The 21,743-nt window shown below is 47.4% G+C and overlaps 2 protein-coding genes across 4 annotated transcripts in view; one reads left to right on the top strand and one right to left on the bottom strand.

Moving 5' to 3' along the window:
• The window catches only part of TACC3 (transforming acidic coiled-coil containing protein 3), a 78,981-nt gene extending 67,064 nt beyond the window's left edge, over positions 1–11,917 (bottom strand). Inside the window, exon 1 of one of the 3 annotated variants that reach the window (XM_040335275.1) lies at positions 11,719–11,917. The gene's annotated coding sequence lies outside the window, so the exon portion shown is untranslated. Of the gene's footprint in view, positions 1–11,705 lie in introns of all 3 variants that reach the window. The other 2 variants (XM_040335274.1, XM_040335273.1) reach the window with 2 other exon arrangements.
• Positions 11,918–12,160: 243 nt separating this feature from the next.
• On the top strand, positions 12,161–20,217 carry TMEM129 (transmembrane protein 129, E3 ubiquitin ligase). The gene is made up of 4 exons (XM_040335276.1): positions 12,161–12,504; positions 13,984–14,458; positions 15,786–15,945; positions 19,142–20,217. The coding sequence occupies exons 1-4, from the start codon at positions 12,300–12,302 to the stop codon at positions 19,388–19,390; spliced, it is 1,089 nt and encodes a 362-aa protein (XP_040191210.1). The 5' UTR covers positions 12,161–12,299; the 3' UTR covers positions 19,391–20,217.
• The last annotated feature ends 1,526 nt before the right edge of the window (positions 20,218–21,743 follow it).

Raw genomic sequence — 21,743 nt, 5'->3', positions numbered from 1 at the left:
TGTGGGATTTTCCGCCAACAAATGTTGGATTTCTTAGCATGCTTAAAAAAAATTCCGACAAATGTGTGTCGTCGGATTATCCGATTGAGAGTACAGAAGTCCGTCACACAAAAATCCAAAGTAAAAACACGCATGTTCAGAAGCAATGCGAACCATAAACACAACATTAGCAAAAGTTGCCCAAAGGGCGACGCTAAAGAGCTGAAAAACTATGTAGTTTCGTGTTTGTTGGCCAACAATTCTTTGCAGTTTGTATGCAATACAAGTTCACGGCCAATGTCCTTTGGACAAAAGTCCTACGCTTTGTCCGCGGAAAAAATAGAGTTACGTACCGGTAACGTCTTTTCCAGTAGTCTTTCAGGACAGCCCACAATTGAGAGATACTCCTCCTCTTCCTCTAGGAAACACTGCGCCAGCCCATAAATTTCTCACTCCCCCTGCCAGACCTCAGTTTTTATACGAGCACCTCTGGTCAGCTGGGGAGACACAAGAACATGTTAATAACATACTATTACATATCAACATCATGTCCTGGTCTTGAAATCAGACTTCCTCTATTCGGGTGGGTACCCAGGGCTGTCCTGAAAGACTACTGGAAAAGACGTTATCGGTACGTAACTCTATTTTTCCCCTCCCGTCTTTCAGGACAGCCCACAATTGAGAGGATAATCGAGAACTTACCAACTAGGGTGGGACTATGGCTTGCAAAACCTTTCGCCCAAAGGCTTGCTCACCTGCCGAAACCAGATCCACCCTGTAGTGTTTAACAAAGGTGGTGTAGCTGGACCATGTTGCTGCTTTGCAAATCTGTTCCGGCGTTGCTCCAGCTCTTTCTGCCTGAGAGGTTGCCAACGCTCGAGTGGAGTGTGCTTTTATTCCTGTAGGGATTTCCCTACCAGCCAAAGTGTATGCTTGCCCAATGCTTAGTCTTAGCCACCTGGCAATAGTGCGCCTGGATGCTTTGCATCCCTTCCTGGTTCCAGAAAATAAAACAAATAGTGAGTCTGACCTTCTAAACGGTTTAGTCACCTCTAAGTAATGTAGGATACTTCTCCTAACATCTAACGTACTGAAACGTCGTTCCCTTTCCCCCGAAGGGTTGGAACAAAAAGAGGGTAAAACTATATCTTGACTCCTGTGAAACTTTGAAGTCACTTTAGGAAGAAAGGCTGGATCGGTCTTGAAAACGACCCGATCCGGGAAAATAACACAAAAAGGGGGTCTGATCGATAGAGCTTCTAGCTCGCTGACCCTCCTAGCAGTGGTCACTGCAACCAAAAAAGCTGTTTTTAAGGTTAAATCCCTTAGAGAACAATTATCTAAGGGCTCAAAGGGAGTACCCGTTAAGGTACGCAACATCAGAGACAGGTCCCAACTGGGGAAGGGTGGACCTCGAGCTGGTCTGGTTAGTGCTCTAAAGAACCTGACTACCCAGGGACTGGTGGCCAGAGGTTTTTCTAAATACACCGTAAGTGCCGAAACCTGCCCTTTAAGGGTGCTAACTGAAAGACCCTTATCTGCCCCACACTGAAGAAATTCTAAGACAGCCGTGGGGCTCTGTACAGAACAGGGGCAATTTACACACCATTCGTTGAAACAAAGCCAAACCTTCTTGTAAATTTTGCGGGTCTCCTTCTTTCTACTATTAAGGAGGGTGGCAATTAAACCTTCGGAAAATCCCTTGGATCTTAGTATGGCTTCCTCGGTAGCCACGCCGCTAGCCTCCACCTGTGAACTTGTGGGCATAGGACTGGGCCCTGTGATAGAAGATCCTCTCGTTGAGGTAGAAATAAGGGTGGTTCTGCCGCTAACTGCTTGAGGACGGAGAACCATGCCCTCTTGGGCCAGTAAGGAGCTACCAGGACTAGAGAGGTGTGCTCTGATTGGAATTTTCTCAGAACTGCTGGCAGAAGTACCGGAGGTGGGAATGCATAGCATCTTCCGAACTTCCAGCTTTGGGACAGGGCATCCACCCCCCTTGCTCCTTCTCCTTTGTTCAGGGAGAAGAAACAGGGGGTCTTCGCATTTTCTCTTGAGGCGAAGAGGTCCACCTCCAGAGTTCCCCATCTCTTGTTCAGGAGATGAAAGACCTCCTGGTTGAGGGTCCACTCGCCCTCCCTCAGCTGCCTTCGACTGAGGAAGTCTGCTGTCACGTTTCTTTCTCCCCTCAGAAAGACCGCCGAAAGGGAGAGGGTGTGGATCTCGGCCCAGCCCAGAATCTCTGCTGTCAGGACCGACAAACTTTCGCTTCTCGTGCCGCCCTGCTTGTTTAAGTAGGCTACGGCCGATGAATTGTCCGATCTTACCTGAATGTGGTGCCCCTGGAGTTCTTCCTGAAAGAACCTGAGGGCTAGGCCCACTGCCCTCAGCTCCTTCCAATTGGAAGATCTTTTCAGATCCTGGAGACCCCAGGTACCCTGCGCTGGAAGGGATCCCAGGTGTGCTCCCCAGCCCTTGCCGCTTGCGTCTGTGGTTACCACCCGAGACACCGGGATAATCCACAGACGTCCTTGGGTTACGTTGGTGGCCTTTCTCCACCACCAGAGGGATCTTTTTACCTGAAGTGGTACTTGAATCAAGGAGTCTAGGGCTTCTAGGCTGTGATCCCAGACCCTTAGTAGGAAGGCCTGCAGCGGGCGAAAGTGAATACCTGCCCACTGCACGGCTGGGAGGGCAGATGTCAACAGACCTAGCGTTGACATCAGGGACCTTAGTGACACCCGTTGATTGTTTTGGAGGGAAGCCACTGCTCTGTCCAACTCCTTGACTTTCTCTACCGGGAGGAACACTCTCGAGAGAGTGGAATCCAGCAGGTACCCCAGGTAAGTGATCCGTTGTGATGGATTTAAACTGGACTTTTGTAGGTTCAGTAACCACCCTAGGTCCGTTAGAACCTTCTTGGTCACTTCCAGGTCCCTGGATAGCTGCTCTGGTGAGGCTGCGAAAAGAAGCAGGTCGTCCAGATAGGCTATGATGGATACTCCCTGAAGTCGCAGAAACGCTAAGGGTTCTGCCAGGATCTTGGTAAAAATCCGGGGCGATGAGGATAGCCCGAATGGCAGAGCCTGGAACTGGAGGTGTACAATCGTTCCCTCTAGGTCCACGGCCAATCGCAGATATTTCTGAGAACTCTCTGCGATCGGAACGTGCAAGTATGCGTCTCTGAGGTCCAGAGATACCATGAAACAATTGAGGGGAAGGAGGGCTCCGACTGTGTAAATCGATTCCATGCGGAACTTCCTGTATGAAATGGATCTGTTCAGAGGTTTTAGGTTTAGGATTAACCTGTATTTCCCTGAGGGCTTCTTTACCACAAAGATATGTGAATAAAATCCCCTTCCTTCCTCTGCCCTTGGAACTCTGAGGATGACACTCTGATCCTCTAGCTCCCTTAGAGCTCCCAACAAGGCTTCGGATTTCTCCTTGTCCCTGGGTAGATGGGTGACTAGGTATCTCTGGGGGGGAGGCGATGAAAATTCCAGTCGGTATCCCCCTCTTATGACCGCCAGGACAAACTGGTTTGGGGAATTTGATTCCCATTGTGGGAGAAAGGTCCCCAGTCTTCCTCCCACCCTGACTAGCGAGTCATGGGTTCTTAGGGGGCTGGACAGGGGGGTGAAAAAAATCGCTCCACCTCTGCCTCTGCCCCTGGGGGTCCAAACCCTCTTTTGGCCTGCCGGTTTGGCCCCTTTTTGTTTTTGCGGACGAAACCCCCTTCCTGCCTGTACTGTGACTTTTCTTTTAGGAGGAAAGGCCTTCTTTTTGTCCGCCGTGCGGTCTAGTACTGCTTCAAGGCCTGGGCCAAAAAGCAGGTCACCTGTGAAGGGAATACCACACAACTTGGATTTAGAGGCGCTGTCGCCAGTCCAAGTCTTGAGCCAGAGGGCCCTTCTGGCCGAGTTAGCCAGAGCAGCCGACCTGGCTGACATGCGGACTGACTCCGCTGAGGCATCCGCTATATAAGCGACTCCTTGCAGGATAGTAGGGAAGGAAGCTAAAATAGTTTCCTTATCCGTACCAGCTTCAATGTGCTCCTGAATCTTAGAGAGCCAATGCTCTAGATTGCGGGCCATTACCGTGACGGCAAGTTCTGGTTTAAGATTCCCTATCGTAGAGTCCCAACATTTCTTTAATAGGGAATCCATTCTCTTGTCCATAACATCGGACAAAACCCCCATGTCCTCAAACGCTAAATCCGTGTTCCTGGACACTTGGGAGAAGGCGGCGTCTAATTTGGGGCTCTTGTTCCAAACAGACGAAGGATCCTCTGAGAAGGGGAATCTCCTCTTTAGGGATCTGGAAAAAAAGGGTTTCCTTTCAGGATCCTGCCACTCCTTCTTAATGGTCTCTACCAGTATATCATGTACTGGGAAGACCTTTTTCTCTTGCTCCTCCAGACCTCTGTACATTCGATCATGGAGGGTAAGAGGCTTTTTGTCGGTTTGGATACCAAGGGTTGTGTAAACTGCCCCTAATAGGTCCTCTACCTCATCCAGCGACAATTTGTACCTAGAGGGCTTCCTGGACTCCCCGTCCTGGTCCTCTCCCTCTGACCCCTCTTGAGAATCAGAGGTGGCACTATCCGGAAGAACCGGTTCCTCTTGGGAAGGGCCTGCGGAAACATCTGCCATAGCTGCTGCAATGGGTATGACAGGAGCAGGACCCTGAGCCTGTGGCTGGGTTGTAACCTGGGTGGGGACAGCCAGAGGCTGTAACCTCTCAAACAGAGATTTGAATGAGGAGAAAGTGGATGACAGCTCTTTAACAGAGGCTGCAAGTCCTGACTCCTGTTCTAATTCATTTTCCCTAAGGATTGAATGCAATCCCTACACAGGACCTTAGTCCATGATTCTGGAAGGATATCCCTACAGGAGGCACACTTCCTCTTTGAGCTATGCCTTCCACCACCCGTTTTTTCAATGGCCTTCTGAAACACAGAAAAGGGCAGAAAACAACAGTTTTAAAAAATTATAAATTTGGTTACAACCCTGGGAGTGCACCTAGCCCTCTATAAACCCTGGGACTAAGGACTCCCCCTCCCCTGGCCACCCAGGGGGCTTGCCTCCCCATGCATTGAACCCTACATGGAGAGGCAAACCTAAGCTAGAGAGCGCCCCTCCCCAGGGTACTCTTACCTTAGGCTCGCTGGAGGTAGCGTCAGTTGTCAGGGCTGGCTCTGGAGATGCTGCCGACATGACCGCAGGTGGCTGCTTGCTGAGAGCTTCTCTTCGCCTGTGCGAGATCCGACTCCCTCCAGCGTCCGCCCGGACCTCCTATCAGCACCGCGACCCGGAACCGGAAGTCGCGGTTCAAAGGGGAGACATCCGCTCTATGCCGGAAATGACGTCACCCGCCGTCCAGCCCGCTCGGTTCAAAAAAATTTCTGCGGCCTGTAGTACAGGGCGAGCCCTGATGTCTCCCTCGCTACGCCCCGCTGGACGAGATAGGGGTCCCCCGCAACCAGCAGCCGCGCTCGGCGTGGATAAGGTGGCTAATGGTGGGCCTGCACCGCACCAGGATTCACCTGGAAGCCTCTGCTTCCTTTAAGGTAAAAGGATGGCCTCAGTCCTCTGCCTGAATTGGCCTAGGTTCCCATGCACAGTGTCTCCCCACCGGAGGAAACACTAATACTGAGGTCTGGCAGGGGGAGTGAGAAATTTATGGGCTGGCACAGTGTTTCCTAGAGGAAGAGTATCTCTCAATTGTGGGCTGTCCTGAAAGACGGGAGGGGAAATTTGATCGTATGTTCGAGGCTTTCGAAAAATGTGTGGTTCCCTCCACCCAGTCTGTCTGCTGCTAATCCAACTTGTTATGGGAGATCAGTCCGTCCCCCCCCCTCCAGGTTAGGGGGCCTATAGCATACTCCCAGTATTATTTTGCCCTTAGCTTCATCCTTTTGGAGCTCTACCCATAAGGATTCCACCGCCTCCTCTTTGGCTCCCTTAGTGATGTCATCTCTCACATTCACTTGTACATCATTTCTGATATACAGGCATACCAATCCCCCTTTTTTACCCTCTCTATCCCTGCGATAAAGGGTATTCCCTTAAATGGTTCCCCAGCCAATCATGAAAGCTGTTGAACCAAGTCTCTGAAATTCCTATAAAATCCAGATCCTCCTCGTACAACAGTATCTCTAGTTCACCCATCTTGTCCGCCAGGCTCCTGGCATTGAACACGCTACGTAGTTTAGACTGGTCGCATACTATCCTCTTATTGTGTGTTCCGAGATTACAACTAGGACTTGTTACTATACTCACCTTGGGTTTATGTGCTTTAGTCAACCTACCACTAATGCCCCCCCAATACTACCCTCTGGACTATGTTCTGCGCTGACTATCTCTACCTCTGGACCCCCCCCCCCCCCGTTGCCTAGTTTAAAAACCACTAACTTTTTGGTCATCTTTACTCCCAGCAGATCTGGACCCTCATTTAGTTGCAGTCCGTCCCTTCTATAATACTGGTCACAGACTGACAAGTCAGCCCAGTCCTCCAGGAACCCAAACCCCTTAGCCACTTGCTTACTTCCCTACTCTCCCTCTGCCTTTCTGGTGTGGCTCAATGTACCGGCAGTATTCCGAAGACTACCTTGGGGATCCTTTTCCTCAATTTAGCTCCCAAGTCCCTAAAATTGTTCTTTAGGACACTCCATCTGCCTCCGACTTTGTCAGTGGTGCCAACGTGCAACTTCCCCAGCCCCTCCCAGTAATCTGTTAACCAGATCCGTGATGTGCCAAACCCGAGCGCCCGGTAGAGAGCATACAGTTCGACGCTTCACAGTACACAGGTACCTGCAAACCACATGCACTCAATACACAGGTACCAGCAATCCACACACTAGTCAGACAATACCCCGTAGTGTGTGCTAGATTTAGAATAGGCAAACCATGCTCACTCTGTAGATCTGAGAGTTAATTGGGTCAGGGTTGGGCGACTCATCCTGGTAGTCCCCTGGTTCCCCCCCCCCCCCTGGTCTGGTTGGAGAATTTTCCAGGGCTGTGGAGTCGGTAGATAAATGTTCGACTCCGACTCCTCAGTTTTATGTACTTCCGACTCCCCCTCCTCTGAATTAATATGCGAATGTATTTTATACATTCCTTGAGGGAAAGAAACGCAACCTACCACAGGACTACTGGCTGGGAAGGCAACAGTCTACTGTATTGCACAGTTTAAGCAAAAGACAAACACAATGAAAACAATCAAGTGGCTGGATAGTAGCAGCAGGCATAAACACCAGGAACAGGATCTTTACCAGTTCAAAAATACAAACCACATTATTTGGTTGTTTTAGAACAAAAACAAAGCTTATCTATAATGAACCAAAAACAAAATCTGTAAAACCTAGAAATGGTTTATATTAATCTTGAAATGTAGTTCTAGGCTTAGCAAATGCAAATCAATTCAATGTAGAGTTCTAAGGAAGAGAATTGCCTCTGCCAGATCCTCTTTCATAGAGGCTCTTAAGTCAGGCTTTATTATTTTTAGGGCTGAAAATAATCTTTCGACACTGACTTGGGTGGGTGGCATTGCAGTAACTATTCTGGCCACATCACTAACGATCTCTGGATAAACAAGGATGGCTTCTTCAACAGTAAGTTTTGATGAGCGATCATACTTTTCAACTTTTTTTAGTGCTTTATAAAACTCCTGTTGGAATTTTTTTATTTGGACACTTACTGGTTCTCTAACATGCGTTCCCTGTAAAAGCAGAACACAACACTATGGAAAGTATAAGTATTGCAGCTCCTAATTGTGCGTTGCGTGCCATATAGTGAAGCACATGAAAAGCATGCTTCTTCACGGTCACTTATTGTGTTCGTTTTGCGGTTACGTGAGGCACTGCATGCATTGGTCTTTATTCTTACAGTAGAGAAGTCATTAATTATAACTTTTTGTGAATTGGGACATTTAAACTTGCTTTTTTTTTTTTTATTCCAATCTAAATTTAGTAGGAGTCGGTGCATTGTTTGCCGACTCCAGGTACCCAAAATTTCCCCCGACTCCTCGACTCCCCAGTAGTGGGCTGACAGGGGACTGAGGCAACCTCATAAAATGGACATGGGCCATGCCAGCAGGGCAGTCAGATGGAAGATGGAGATGCAGTGTTGGGGCCATTGGTGGCCTGCTATGGGCCAGGGCTCAGGTGCTGGAGAGATCCTGCCTAATACACAAGGAAGGACCAATACCTGGGAGGTACAGAAGCAAGGGGACAGAGTAATTAGAGATGCACCGAAATTTAGTCCGAAAATTGCATTATTGCCATTCTGTAATAAGAGGAAAAGGGTGCCTATAATGGCACCGATTTTACTGTGCTTATGGTGCGTTCTTCATAGGTCATGCGACTCAAAACGCATATAAAAATAATGCCTCCTTTACCATATTTCACAGTGGTTCCCCGTAATCACATCACCAGCCCCCCCCCCCCCCAATACCTACCTGAGCCCCATCTCTGTCCAAGGATGTCCACAAATGTCTTGGCCATCCGAGACTCTCCCTCCTGATTGGCTGAGACAACAGGGCACCATTGGCTCCCCCGTGGATGTCAAAGTCAGTTAGCCAATCAGGAGAGCGAGGGGGCAGGGCTGACCGGCAGCTCCGTGTCTGAAAGGACATGAAGCTGCAGCTTGGCTGCCGTCACAGAAACCTGCTTGCTGTGGGGGCACTCAAAATGAAAGAGGGGCCAGGAGCAGCAAAGAGGGACCCGAGAAGAGGATGATCCAGGCTGCCCTGTGCAAAACCAACTGCACATAGGAGTCAAGTATAACTTTTTTAAGCAAAACACAGGTAAACATGACGTTAAAGAGTAAAACTAGACTTTGCTGTTCTCTTCGGATGTGAAGAGATCTCTGGTATTCCCCACTTCTAAATGATAGCTGGCAAAAACCTCGAGACCATTCATTGTGACCTAGTCACCGACAACTGAGAAAAATCGGCAATCGAGTTCTGTGATCCCTTCAGGTGTACGGCTGAGAGTGAGGCCAGCCTCTGCTCAGGCCAAGAAGAAAAAAAAAAAAATGCTCTATGCTTGTAGAGGTGAACTCCTCTTTCCCCCATTTGATCTATGCAACGTGGTCACATTGAGCTGGGGCACAGGTTTTTCCATGCTTCCCCCTACCCCTGGGTCGATGCCACTCAGCACTGGCGTTTGCCTGGTCTTTCCCCCTGCGCTGTATATTGAGTCTGGAACCGTGAGTCTCTGGCACCCGCTGATATGATGCGCCTGGAAATGCTGCCTGTGCAACCTCCAGTTTAACCAGCCTGGAGCACGCTTGCTCCACCCCCCCCCCCGGCAGATGTTACGAGCCGACACATTGTTCCCGCCCAGCGGGGATCACCAAGCTGGCCAGAATACACAGAAGGGTGCTGGGAGAAAGCCACCAGAGCGGTCCTCCTCTCTCCCGCGCACTGAAGGCAACCGGTACTCCACTAAAGCGATTGTAAACCCTTCCATATACCCAGTGAATTTAATAGTCTCAGATGACATACAGAGATGAAAAAAAATCTCTACATAAGTTTAACATGTAAATCTGCTGTCTTCATCTTTCTACACTCTATGGAAAGTGCAGCTTATCAGAAAGCTTTGTTCCTGTTTCAGCAGTGGGAGGGGAGTCTGGGTTTACATTGTGTGAGAGCCAATTGGAGGAAAGGCAGGCACGCGCCCCCCCCCCCCCCCCCACACACACACAGTCAGTCAGTCAGAGGAACAAAGGAACATGCAGAGCTGTACTGTGAATAGACAAGCTCCCTGACAATCTCCAAGCTCTCTCCCCGACACCAACGTCCAGCTGCTGTCCTCTCCTGTGTAAGAGAACTAGTCAGAAGTTATCGTGCTGATCAACAGAAAGACATGGGAGTTGGGGCTGTGGAGACAGACAAGTAAACACTGCAGATATGTGCTTAGATCAAATTTCATGAATAGAGTTTACAACCACTTAAAGCGGAGTTCCAGGCTTATTTTATTAAAAGTCAGCAGCTACAAAAAGTATAGCTGCTGACTTTTAATAAAGACACTCAACTGTCCCACAGTCCAGCGATGTGGGGGCCCGATTCCTCGCTTCGCTCCGTCGTCATTGGAACTGTGGGCACCCAGCCATGACAGCTTGTGGCTTAATGGCATGGCAAATGTGGCATGTAAGGGGGAAAGGAGTACTTAAAGCGGAGTGCCACCCAAAAATTGTACTTATGCTTGTCGGAAACCCCCCCCCCCGGTGTCACATTTGGCACCTTTCAGGGGGAGGGGGGTGCAGATACCTGTCTAAGACAGGTATTTGCACCCACTTCCAGGCATAGACTCCCGTAGGAGTCACGCCACTTCCCATCCCCAAGCTGTCTCCTGGGAAACACACTGATCCCAGGAGAGCGGGGACATGTGAGGGAGTCCGGCGCTACTCACGCATGCACAGTAGGGAACCAGGCAGTGAGGCTGCAATGCCTAACTTCGTGATTCCCTCACCAAGGATGGTGGCGGGGCCGCCAAGAGACGAGCAATTGCTTGGCCTCGGCTGCCAACATCGCAGGCGCGCTGGACAGGTAAGTGTCCATTTTTTAAAAGTCAGCAGCTGCTGACTTTAAAATAGTTCAGGTGGACTTCCTCTTTAAAGCGGAATTTCCACTTTTGGGAGGAACTCCGCTTTAAGCCCAAGTTTACACTTGTGCGATGTCAGACATGGCATGTGTTTTGCACCGGCACTGCCAATCACATGTGATGTCTGGCTGAACTCGCACTGCACACAGTTGTATGGATGAATTCGTACTAAGGAAAAAAATAATATTTCCCCCCCCCCCCCCACGCTCTGGGTTTTCTCACCAATGCAATGTGATCCCTGCCCAAATCAACAGTTCGCACTGCGATTCGTGAACCGTTCATTGCATTGACACCAACATTGCATTGACACCCGCAGCGATTCACAGAGGGCAGTGTGAAATGCCATGCGTGAGAGATACGATGCAGGAACCGGCGCTGGAATCTCGCGTCGCTGTAGTGTGAACCCAGGGTGAAGGTACAACCAATTTTGGAAGTTCCACAGGCCAACCTCTGAGACCTGGAGCTCCTACCAGGTCCCTCACACGTGCAACCGATCCTTCCGAAGGAAACACTAAAAACCGAGTCGTGGGCCTGGAGAACCGTCTTTAACTGCTCCATGTACATTTACTGCGGCAGGGCAGCCCGGGTGTGCAAAAATCACGTACCTGTACGTGATTTTGTGCACGCAGCTTAGGGAGTGCGTGTTCGCCACCTACACTGCGATAGGACACAGCAGGAGCCAATCAGCAAGTCCAGCAGCCGCCATGACTCCCCGATCGCTTACAGGAGAGACAGAGCAGCGGTGTGCTGATGTAAACAAAGAACAGCACTGTTGACCCCATAGCAAGCTCAGCACGGGGGAGGGGCCAGGAACGCCAGCAAGGGACCCAAGAAGAGGAGGATCTGGTCTGATCTGTACAAACCCAACTGTACAGGAGGAGGGAATTATAACATTTTTTTTTTCTCCCTGTAAAAATAAAACACCTTTAATATCACTTTAAACTGCCCCAGGGCAAAGGGGATGGGCACACCCCATATTTTATATATAATGTGAGTGTCAATGATATCAAGGTACACTCCCCTCACCACAGATCTATAAAGGAGTACATAACTCCTGAGGCGTCACATGGGCACTCTACCATTTCTCCCCCACCGCCCAGCACCCACCTCAGTCACTTACTGCCGCCTCTTACCTGCTCAGTCCCGGCCCGCTCAGGCTCTCCGCTATTTATAATCCTCGGTCTGTACTGAACGACGCCTCGCTCAGCTCTGCTCCGAGTCCGCGGTTTGAATTTGGACAGTTCGAGCAATCTATCCAATCAGACTGCAACCCCGCTGACAACGTGATCACGCCTGTACGAATGAGCCAATCGGGGAAGAGAACGAGACGTGAACGCGCTTGAAGACGTAAGATGCCGGGCCGCGAACGCGCTTTGTTCTGAAGCAGGTTTGTTGTAGTAGGTGGTTCTGCGCATGTCTGTTGCAGGACATAGTTTTGTTTTTTGTTTTTTTTTTAATTCGCAGGCAGTTGTTTTTTTACAGACTGATAATTCCATGTGATAGTTACATTATATTCCTTATTAACCTTCGCGTATGTGTTTCTTCATAAAAAAATGCACAATCTGAGCGCTCCCTCAACTCCTATTCCCGCCTCCCGGTGTTCCTGTCCAATGGGAGCTCTGAACTACAGGACACGTACCAGGAACTACAACTCCCGGCATCCTCCTCGTCTAGGGAGGAAGTACGTGTCCGTGGGGATCTGTGTCCGGGTATCATGGAGAGTCCAGCAGTTACATTCACATTAGCCTATGTTGTGTTTGCTGTGTGCTTCGTCTTCACCCCCAATGAGTTCCACTCGGCCGGGATCACTGTGCAGAACCTGCTGTCCGGCTGGCTGGGGAGTGAGGACCTGTCCTTCATCCATTACCACATCAGGAGGACCACGGCCACTGTGCTGGTCCACTCCCTGCTGCCATTGGGTGAGCTGCTGCCTGACCTCACGTAGGGGCTACTCCTGGTGGTCCCCCACATTGTCATTCCCCCTACCTAATGTTGTCCCCCCCCCCCCCACGTTGTTGTGGTCCCCTGCATTGTCATCCCTGTATTGTTGTTGCCCCCTCCTCCCCCAGTGGCACCTTGCTTGTTTCCTCTCTGGTGGTCCCCTGCGTTGTCATCCCCCGCATTGTTGTCGCTCCCCCAGTGGCACCTTACGTTCTTCCCCTGCGTTGTCATCCCCCGCATTGTTGTCGCCCCCCTCCCTCCCCCAGTGGCACCTTACGTTGTTCCCCTGCGTTGTCATCATCCCCCGCACTGTTGTCCTCCCCGGTGGTCCCCCAAGTTGTTTGTCCCCCCCGTTGTCGTCGTTCCCCCGCATTGTTGTTGTCCTCTCCCCCGGTGGTCCCCTGTGTTGTCGTCGTTCCCCCGCATTGTTGTTGTCGTCCTCTCCCCCGGTGGTCCCCTGCGTTGTCGTCGTTCCCCCGCATTGTTGTTGTCGTCCTCTCCCCCGGTGGTCCCCTGTGTTGTCGTCGTTCCCCCGCATTGTTGTTGTCGTCCTCTCCCCCGGTGGTCCCCTGCGTTGTCGTCGTTCCCCCGCATTGTTGTTGTCGTCCTCTCCCCCGGTGGTCCCCTGTGTTGTCATCCCCACATTGTTGCTCCTGTCCCCCCCACCCCGGTGGTCCCCTGCGTTGTTCCCCCTTCCTCTGGTGGTCCCCTGCGTTGTTATCCCCTCCCCCGGGTTTCCCCTGCATTGTTGTGGTCCCCTGCGTTGTCTTCATCCCCCGCATTATTGTCCCCCTACCCCAGGTGGGTCACCCACATTGTTGTCCCCACCTCCCCGGGGGTCCCCTGCATTGTCGTCCCCCCTCATTGTCGTTCCCCTGCGTTGCCGTCTCCCACATTGTTGTTCTCCCCCGTGGTCTCCTGTGTTGTCCCCCACCCCCCCTGGTGTCACCCTGATCACCTTCTTTGTTGTCCTCCTAATTGTCCCCTGCATTGTCGCCCTGATCAGCCTCTTCATAGAAATTCATATTAAAGAGAACCTGTCATCGCTGAACCCTGTATAAAATCTGAACAGATAATACAGTGATATACACAGTGATGATAATCGTTATCCTAGTCTTTGATTCTGCTGTGCTGTCAGATGAAGGTGGAGAAGTCCCCTCTGATGACATAATAGAGGGTTTGTACCTTCTGGGGGGAGTAGCACAGCACTGGATTGTCTCATAAGAGGAGTCTTTGTTATCAGTATGGAAACATTTCTTTTGTTAGTGTAGATTGTTGATGACAGGTTCTCTTACTTTGCTGTATCTTTTATCTTACCCTCCTCCATCTTGAACTTTTTTCTTACCTCTTACCCCATTTAGGTTTCTTATGGAGGCTGTCCTTTTCTTCTTTTCTATGTTGGGAGGGTCAGAATAAAAGTCAATGAAGTCATTAATATACAAGTTTTCTTTTTTCAGGTTATTACATAGGGATGTGTTTTGCGGCCCCGGAAAAGCAGCTCTATTACTTCTACATGGCCAGTGAAGGCTGGAAGGCGTTTGCTTTGATGGCGGTTGCCCTTCCCACCCTGACCAGCCTCCTGGCTCTGCACTGGTCACAGAAGAGATGGAGCAATCACCCCCTGGCCAGGACCCTGGCACATCACGCCCTGCCCCAGTCCGGCTGGAGAGTCGTGGCCTCTTCCATCAACACTGAATTCCGGAGGATTGATAAGTTTGCCACAGGGGTGCCCGGAGCCCGGGTGATTGTGACCGACACCTGGGTGATGAAGGTGACCACCTACAGGGTGTACATAGCCCAGCAACAAGATATTCATCTTACCGTGACAGAGTCTAGACAGCATGAACTCTCCCCGGACTCCAACACCCCCATCCAGTTCATCACCATTCGGGTGGCAAGCATCAACCCTAGCGTTCCGCCCTTTGATATCAGGTGATTTGCTGAGCTTCAGGGTGCTGGTTTGGCTTTATTCCGGTTCTTTTACAGAAATGGTTACCTTAAAGCGGGGGTCTCAAAATGGGGGCCTTCAGCTGTTGCAAAACTACAAGTCCCATGAGGCATTGCAACGCTGACAGTTAAAAGCATGACTTCCACAGGCAGAGGTATGATGGGACTTGTAGTTTCGCAACAGCTGGAGGGCTGCCAATTTGAGACCCCTGCCTTAAAGGCATTCTACACGTTCAAGTGTTTTTGTAGTTTTAGGTAGCTATTGGTGTAATTCTATTCCCTGTGCTCTTTGTTTGCACATGTCATGCATGATAAATCCCCCTGTATCCATGTATTCATTCACCTAGCTTGTCACTAAAAGGAAACCTTTTCCAGGACAAAATTCATGCCTTGCCATTTCCGCTGTTGCATCACAAATGTGGGAGCGCAAATGTGATGAAAGACTGCGTGTTGATGTTTCTGTTAATTGATATGCCTGCTTGTGTCTGTGTCAGATCTAATTTATGAATTAACACACCTGCTCCCCATTCACACCCAAGACCTTGTAACACCAACGTGTCACATGACACCGGGGAGGGAAAATGGCTAATTGGTTCCAATTTGGACATTTTCACTTGGGGTGTACTCACTTTTGTTGCCAGCGGTTTAGACATTAATGGCTGTGTGTTGAGTTATTTTGAGGGGACAGCAAATTTTCACTGTTACACAAGCTGTACACTCACTACTTTACATTGTAGCAAACTGTCATTTCTTCAGTGTTGTCACATGAAAAGATAGAATAAAATATTTACAGAAATGTGAGGGGTGTACTTGTGAGATACTGTGTGTGTGTGTGTGTGTATATATATATATATATATATATATATATAATCTACATCCGCATAGGGGGCGTGCATGTGTGCCGCTTTTGCTGTGATTAGTTGCAGCAAAAGCCAGTCAGTGGGTGACAGTCAATAGATGTCCGTTGGCGCCCAAGGGCTGTTGAAGAGAGAGGCTGGGTGGAGCCCTGCATATGTAAACAATTCGGAGAGAGAGAGCTCTGTCCTGGCAGCAGGGGTGTAGCAGAATACAAACAATTGGCCTAAATTTATGAATATTTTAGTATATTTTTATTATATTTTTTTGTGTGTGTACACAAATGAAATTATATATATATATATATATATATATATATATATATATATATATATATTACACATACAGTGTTGCATAACCACACAATTGTCAGTTAAAGTAACGCAGTCCTGTATCGCAAAAAATATCTTTGTCATTAAAGGGGATGAATCTGAATTCTTTCTTTATTTGCTTGCAGGTTAAATTCTACAGAATATGGTGAGCTGAAGGAGAAGCTCCGCGCCCCCATCCGAAATGCAGCCAACGTTGTGATCCATCAAACACTGAGCGATTTGTTCCTGGAGACCTTCAGATCTCTTGTAGAAGCCAATAGTTTCTATCAGTTGCCCAGTAATCAGGTTGGTTAATATTACGAAAATGTTGCTATAGTCCTGTCACTCAAGAAAGGCTGTAAAGCTCAGTTCGAAGATCCTGTTCTATTATGAATGGTGGAGCTGGGCAGAAAGGGTGGGTATATTCAGGATCTCTTGATTAAAAGCCTGTGGCAGCCCTTTAATTTTATTAACCCCCCCCCCCTCCCCCGCTGCACCAGAACATTAAAGGGCAGCCACAGGCTTTCATCAAGAAATCCTGACTAAACCCACCCATTCTGCCCAGCTCCACCAGTCATATTGCCATACTACAATAAAGCCTGGTACACATGGGCTGAATGTCAGGTGGCATCAGTTAGTGTGTACAGCAGCCAGCTTCTGTCGAAGGGTTCATGACTGAAAAAGGTATGCCGACCGGTTAGAGTCCATACTGCATCTTCTGTGAATGGAACATCATCTAAGAATACAGGACAGGCAGACTGATATATATGCTTACTCATGCTATAGATTCTGTTCTATTCATAGAAGCTGTAGCATGTAGTGCAGGGGTCTCAAACTGGCGTCCCCCCCCCCCCCTTCATTGTTTTGCGAAACTATAAGTCTTTTGTGACATTACAAGGCTGATAGTTACATGCTTGGCGATCAAAGACTGAAGCATGATGGGAATTGTAGTTCGGCAGCAGCTGGAAGGCCAAAGGTTGATTACCCATGCTGTAGAGGGTTACTGATATGTGTTTTCCTTTAAACCATCCACTAGGGTCCAGTAACATCTGACCGATCCGTTAACATGCAAGGCAAGCCCATTCATTTCAATACAATGTCAAAACACCACATTTATTGGATGCATTTCATCTCTAAATACGTTTTTGCAGGTACAGCACAATAAAAAAACAAAGGCAGACAGTCACTGTTTGCAAACAAAGAATTCTGTGCTTTTACCCATATAATATGATAATAGAGCTCACGGGTGCTTGATTATTATTATACTCTATTAGCTTTTAGAGGATCCCTGAAAACCCTCCTCTTCAGAGAAGCCTATCCTACCCACACCTAACAACTGTACTTTAATTTTGTCCATCTGATCACCCCCCACATCTACTACCCATTGTTCCACTTGACCCTCCCTCTAGACTGTAAGCTCTAACGAGCAGGGCCCTCTGATCCCTCCTGTATTGAATTGTATTGTAACTGTACTGTCTTCCCTGATGTTGTAAAGCGCTGCGCAAACTGTTGGTGCTATATAAATCCTGTATAATAATAATATAGCGCCAACAGTTTATGCAGCGCTTCACAACTTGAGGGTAGACAGTTCAACTACAATACACTTCAATACAGTAGGAATCAATGAGCCCTTCATCCGCAGTGGTTTAGCTGAGTAGGTAATCCAGAAAGTTATTGGTCTTTAAAAAAATCTTCATATTTATTCAGAAACCACAGTGTACAAACACAGATAAGATCAGTTGATGCATTTTGGCCTACAAGGCCTTAGTCACTGTTTGGCCACGCGATTGCGCAAAACTACATCTGCTGGTTTGGTTGCAAGACAGACCTAAAGATTAATGCAGACATATTTGCATATAAAAAACACACATGCAATCTTCTCATCTAAGCCACCGTTGCGTTAATATGATCAGCTTCACATTGCTGCGCTGCTGCTTGTCTGAGTGGGTGTATGCATGTTTTTAGTCACGCTCCCTTAGACGTTTTGTTAGGTTGCGCATTTCTTGGCTCATTTTCTTAAAGTGCACCAAAAGTCCTGCGAGCTGCATCTTTTGTGCGCTTTCAGAAAACACACAAAGATCTCGCAACCTGATAGAAAGTCTGTGGAACCACAGGCAAAGCACGTGAACACTGTGGGTACGCCCGTGCTGCCGCCAAACCACAGCACAGCAATATGTGAAGCAGAGTTTTCTCAGCCTGGGTTCACACTTGTGCGGTAAGGGACAACACGTGACTTGGATAGGAATCTCGCCACTTTTATATTCAAGAGAAGGTAGAGAGAGAAAATAACCGCTTAGTAGTCTTCAAAGAACCTCCTCACTGTAACCAAATCATGGGTGCCGGCAATGCAATAGTGATGCAAAAATACGAAGGAAACTTGGACAGCCGCACTCCAAAAATGTTCTTTTGATTAAAATCGATCACAAAATAAACATGCCACAGCAAAAAAATTGGAACAAAAGCTAACGTTTCGTACCAACTATGACAAAGCACTGAAGCTACAGTGCGAAACGTTCACTTTTGTTCCAATTTTTTTGCTGTGACATGTTTATTTTGTGATCGATTTTAATTAAAAGAACATTTTTGGAGTGCGCCTGTCCAAGTTTCCTTCGTATTTTTGCACTTTTATATTCAAATTGCTTGTGATTCTTTGCAGTTTGCACCACACATACCAATTATTTATTTATTTATTTTTCCCGGACTGGAATTGGATCGCACCCATTCTATTAAATTCTTGCAGTTGCACTATGTTTTGCGACCTGTTTTGGGGTGTCCTTAGTTTAACATTGATACCGGTGGCAGATTGCATGAACGTAGTGGGGAAACACTCAAGATTTTCTGAATTTTTCGCACCTCATATATGTGAACCAGCGCTCAAAGTCTCTTAATATGGAACTGACGTCTGCTAATAAACAAGTGTGAGCAGGCAAGCTGTTTATTAATTATATTCTACTTCATAAACCTACCTGCCTGCTCGGAGAGAGAATTTAAAATAGAATTTACCAGGATGACATCCCGTGATGGCAAAACATGATGGCTGAAGACCATCACCCGGAAGAAACCAGGAGGGAGAAGATGCCTGTTGGGGACCTCGTCGGCGTTGGACCATTGAAGCATAGGCTGTATTGCTCAGTTTAGTCTTAATTTTAGCCCCCCATTGAAACAGATGTAGAAGTTTTAATTTTTATTGATTTCAGGGACTTAAACAGGCCAATTGATCATGACCGGAACATGTGCTGCAAACTCCTCCAGCACTGGCTTATCAGGGGGATACAATTGGATTGGACATGATTTTCTAACCTGGCTGATTGTGGTTTCCCCAAGATAGGCCAGGATTGCCTACAAATGCCTCATATACATTAGACCAGAATTGGGTGAATCAAGACATCATCATATAATGTTTTTAAGCTTTATCTTTATAGCTACTACTTCCTGTTTCACAATCATTTAGCTAAAGGTGTCTAGTTATGTGTTAACGACATGCTTATGTTATTCTTCACAGGAGTTGGAGCCCTGTATCGGTTGCATGCAGACCAGTGCCAACATTAAGCTTGTCAAAAATTGCCATGAGCCCAACGATGGGGAATGCCAACAGTGTTACTGCCGACCCATGTGGTGCCTTACTTGTATGGGCAAATGGTTTGCCAGTCGTCAGGACCAGCAGCATCCAGAGACCTGGCTGTCCAGCCAAGTGCCTTGTCCTACTTGCCGAGCCAAATTCTGTATCGTGGATGTGTGCATCGTACGGTGAATCTGCCTACCGTTTTAGATTAAAACTAAAGACTTTTTCTTAAGGCTAAAGTGTTCTAATAGTTTCCTAAACCTGGGAGAGCCCAAGCAGACCCGTGATGTTTAGGTGGGTCCTGGGGCTCCATCTATGGCCACATAGAGGTTGTATTATTCCACGTTATGGAACCAGGCCAAAGCAGCATTATGGGTATTCCATTTTTTTTTGTTAGCAGTCACTGGGCGATTCTTGGTGCCATGTCCGCTAAAAGAAGATGGTGGTGGTGGTGATGATGTCTAAAGTAAACCTACGTGTTACATTTTTATTCTGGGGTGAGCCCTCGAATGTTGACGTCAGACACTCTCCAGTGGTGGGATCTCATTACAGGACCCCCAGCCTCTTTCTCTCTGTTTTTGCAACCAGGACACAAACATAGTACTGGATGTCCGAGGGGCTAAAACTTGATTTCCAACATTGAGATCTCACCACTGGAGACTTTTAGAAATGTGGGAAAGCAGTAACTGATTGAAAAGACTTAAGTCGTGCCTTCGTTTTAGGTGGACGTTAACTTTTTAGACGGGATCTTCCAGTACATTTGCATAATGTGGTATTCGAATTTCTTCATTGCATTGTTGAGATGTCTGCCCTGAAGGTAACAACTAGTTTCTCTTATGTGATTGCAGCTCTCTAGAAAGGCAGAGTTGACTGGCAACTTTTTTCTTTTTTTACATTGAAACTTTTTTTAATACTTTTTCCATACAAGTACATGTTACAGCAGGCACATACCGGGAATATGAAATGCTGGGGTAACAAACGCTTTACCCGCACAACAACTTGTGTTAAGTTGTTAAAATACTTGCGAGTCCATACTTTTTTTATTAACGCCAGAGCAATCACTTTTATTCATTCCACCATTTTCATACCTTTACGTTGGGATCTGGCTGGTTTCTATATGTAACAACAAGTAAACATTCAAAGGGAATGGGCTCAAATTTCACAAGAATGCGGTGTAGTTCCTGTGCGATTCGCATGTGTTGTACTGTGAGAACCGGGACTTAAGCATAACTCAAACTTAGTCGGCTTCATGTTAACATTCAACAAAAAGATAACATTTAGTCCATATGAAATCCGCCAAGTAGGGATGTCAAGGTTGATGCACATTTTTCCTGCTACTTTTGAGAAATTTCCAGTCAACATCAAAAATCATTTGCCTTGGTTGTTTTCATTGCGTCCAACTTCCTGATCGGTAGATATGGTCACTCAGTGATCAAAGATTCTAAACCTCTCATGTGATGTAGTCCGACACACGTGTACTCCGCCTGGGCGTCTTCTTCCTGAGGTCTAGCGGGAAGGGCGACTGGCAAGTTTTTACTCGCACACAGCAGTATAGTGCTACAGCGAGCCTCCACCTCCTGCTTTGGGGCAAAGCCTAATTCAGCCTTGAGCAGTGCACTCATATTAAGCATGTTCATATCTTCCATTTGTATTAAAGCGGAACTTCTGTAATTTTTTTCAACTTTCCATCTATTAAATCTTCTGCCCTTGTTTAAACTTTGGAAAGTAAAACTTTTTCTTTTTCTGCCAGTAAATACCTTATACAGCCCACTTCCTGTTAATTGTCTGGTAAAAAGCCTAGGCTTATGACATCATGCACAGCTCTCTCTCTCTCTTGGGAGAGTTTGCCAGGGGGGGGGGGGTGAGTGATAAGAGGGCCAATGAGAGCTGCAGAGCTGGAGGTGTGCCTTTGTGTAAATCCAGGAAGTGCACAGGCAGAAGCTTCAGCTTCCCACCGTTAAAATGGATGCAGCCAGACTCGTGGAGGGAGATTTCTGCAGAATATTTGGCAAGTACAGAATCAAAGTATATATAAAAAAATATGCAAAGTGGTTGGAGGGAAGTTTCAAAATGGCAAAGATGTTTTTATTACAAATTATGTGAGCAGACTACAGTTCCTCTCTAGTGACATATATTTTACCTGGAGTTCTGTTCTGGGTTTTATATCAAGGGAAATAATCTACTGGCTCAGTCATTTCTATTCTGCATTGGATTAACCATGTTCGCAGTATAAATATCTGTTCATGTTTTTTATTTATTTTTTTCCAATTTTTTATTGGGATCTGTTGTGGTTTTATGAAGTCGCAGCAAATACGCAGTGCTCAGCATAAATGAGTTTGCTCCTTTTGAAAAGTATGATTTTTTTTTTAATCAATAACTCAATGAACACAAGAACAATTTTAAAGATGTTGACCAAACTGAGTTTCAGAGAACATTTGTTTAGCTCATTACATGAAAGTAAGGTTGATAATTTAACTTGGATTGCAAAATCTTCAGTTTTACGCAGTTTAGTTGATGCAAAAATGAATACACCCCACAACAC

The sequence above is a fragment of the Rana temporaria genome, chromosome 1 (genome assembly GCF_905171775.1).
Source record: "Rana temporaria chromosome 1, aRanTem1.1, whole genome shotgun sequence".
NCBI lineage: Eukaryota > Metazoa > Chordata > Amphibia > Anura > Ranidae > Rana > Rana temporaria.
Note: the sequence above shows the minus strand (reverse complement) of the source record. Positions and strands in the feature narration are given on the sequence as shown.

Bases quoted from the DNA above. Each gene is read 5' to 3' on its own strand.
- TMEM129 (XM_040335276.1), top strand. From the start codon at position 12,300: ATGGAGAGTCCAGCAGTTACATTCACATTAGCCTATGTTGTGTTTGCT. The intron at 14,459-15,785 runs GTGATTTGCTGA...ATTTGCTTGCAG, and splicing joins GTTCCGCCCTTTGATATCAG to GTTAAATTCTACAGAATATG. The intron at 15,946-19,141 runs GTTGGTTAATAT...TATTCTTCACAG, and splicing joins ATCAGTTGCCCAGTAATCAG to GAGTTGGAGCCCTGTATCGG.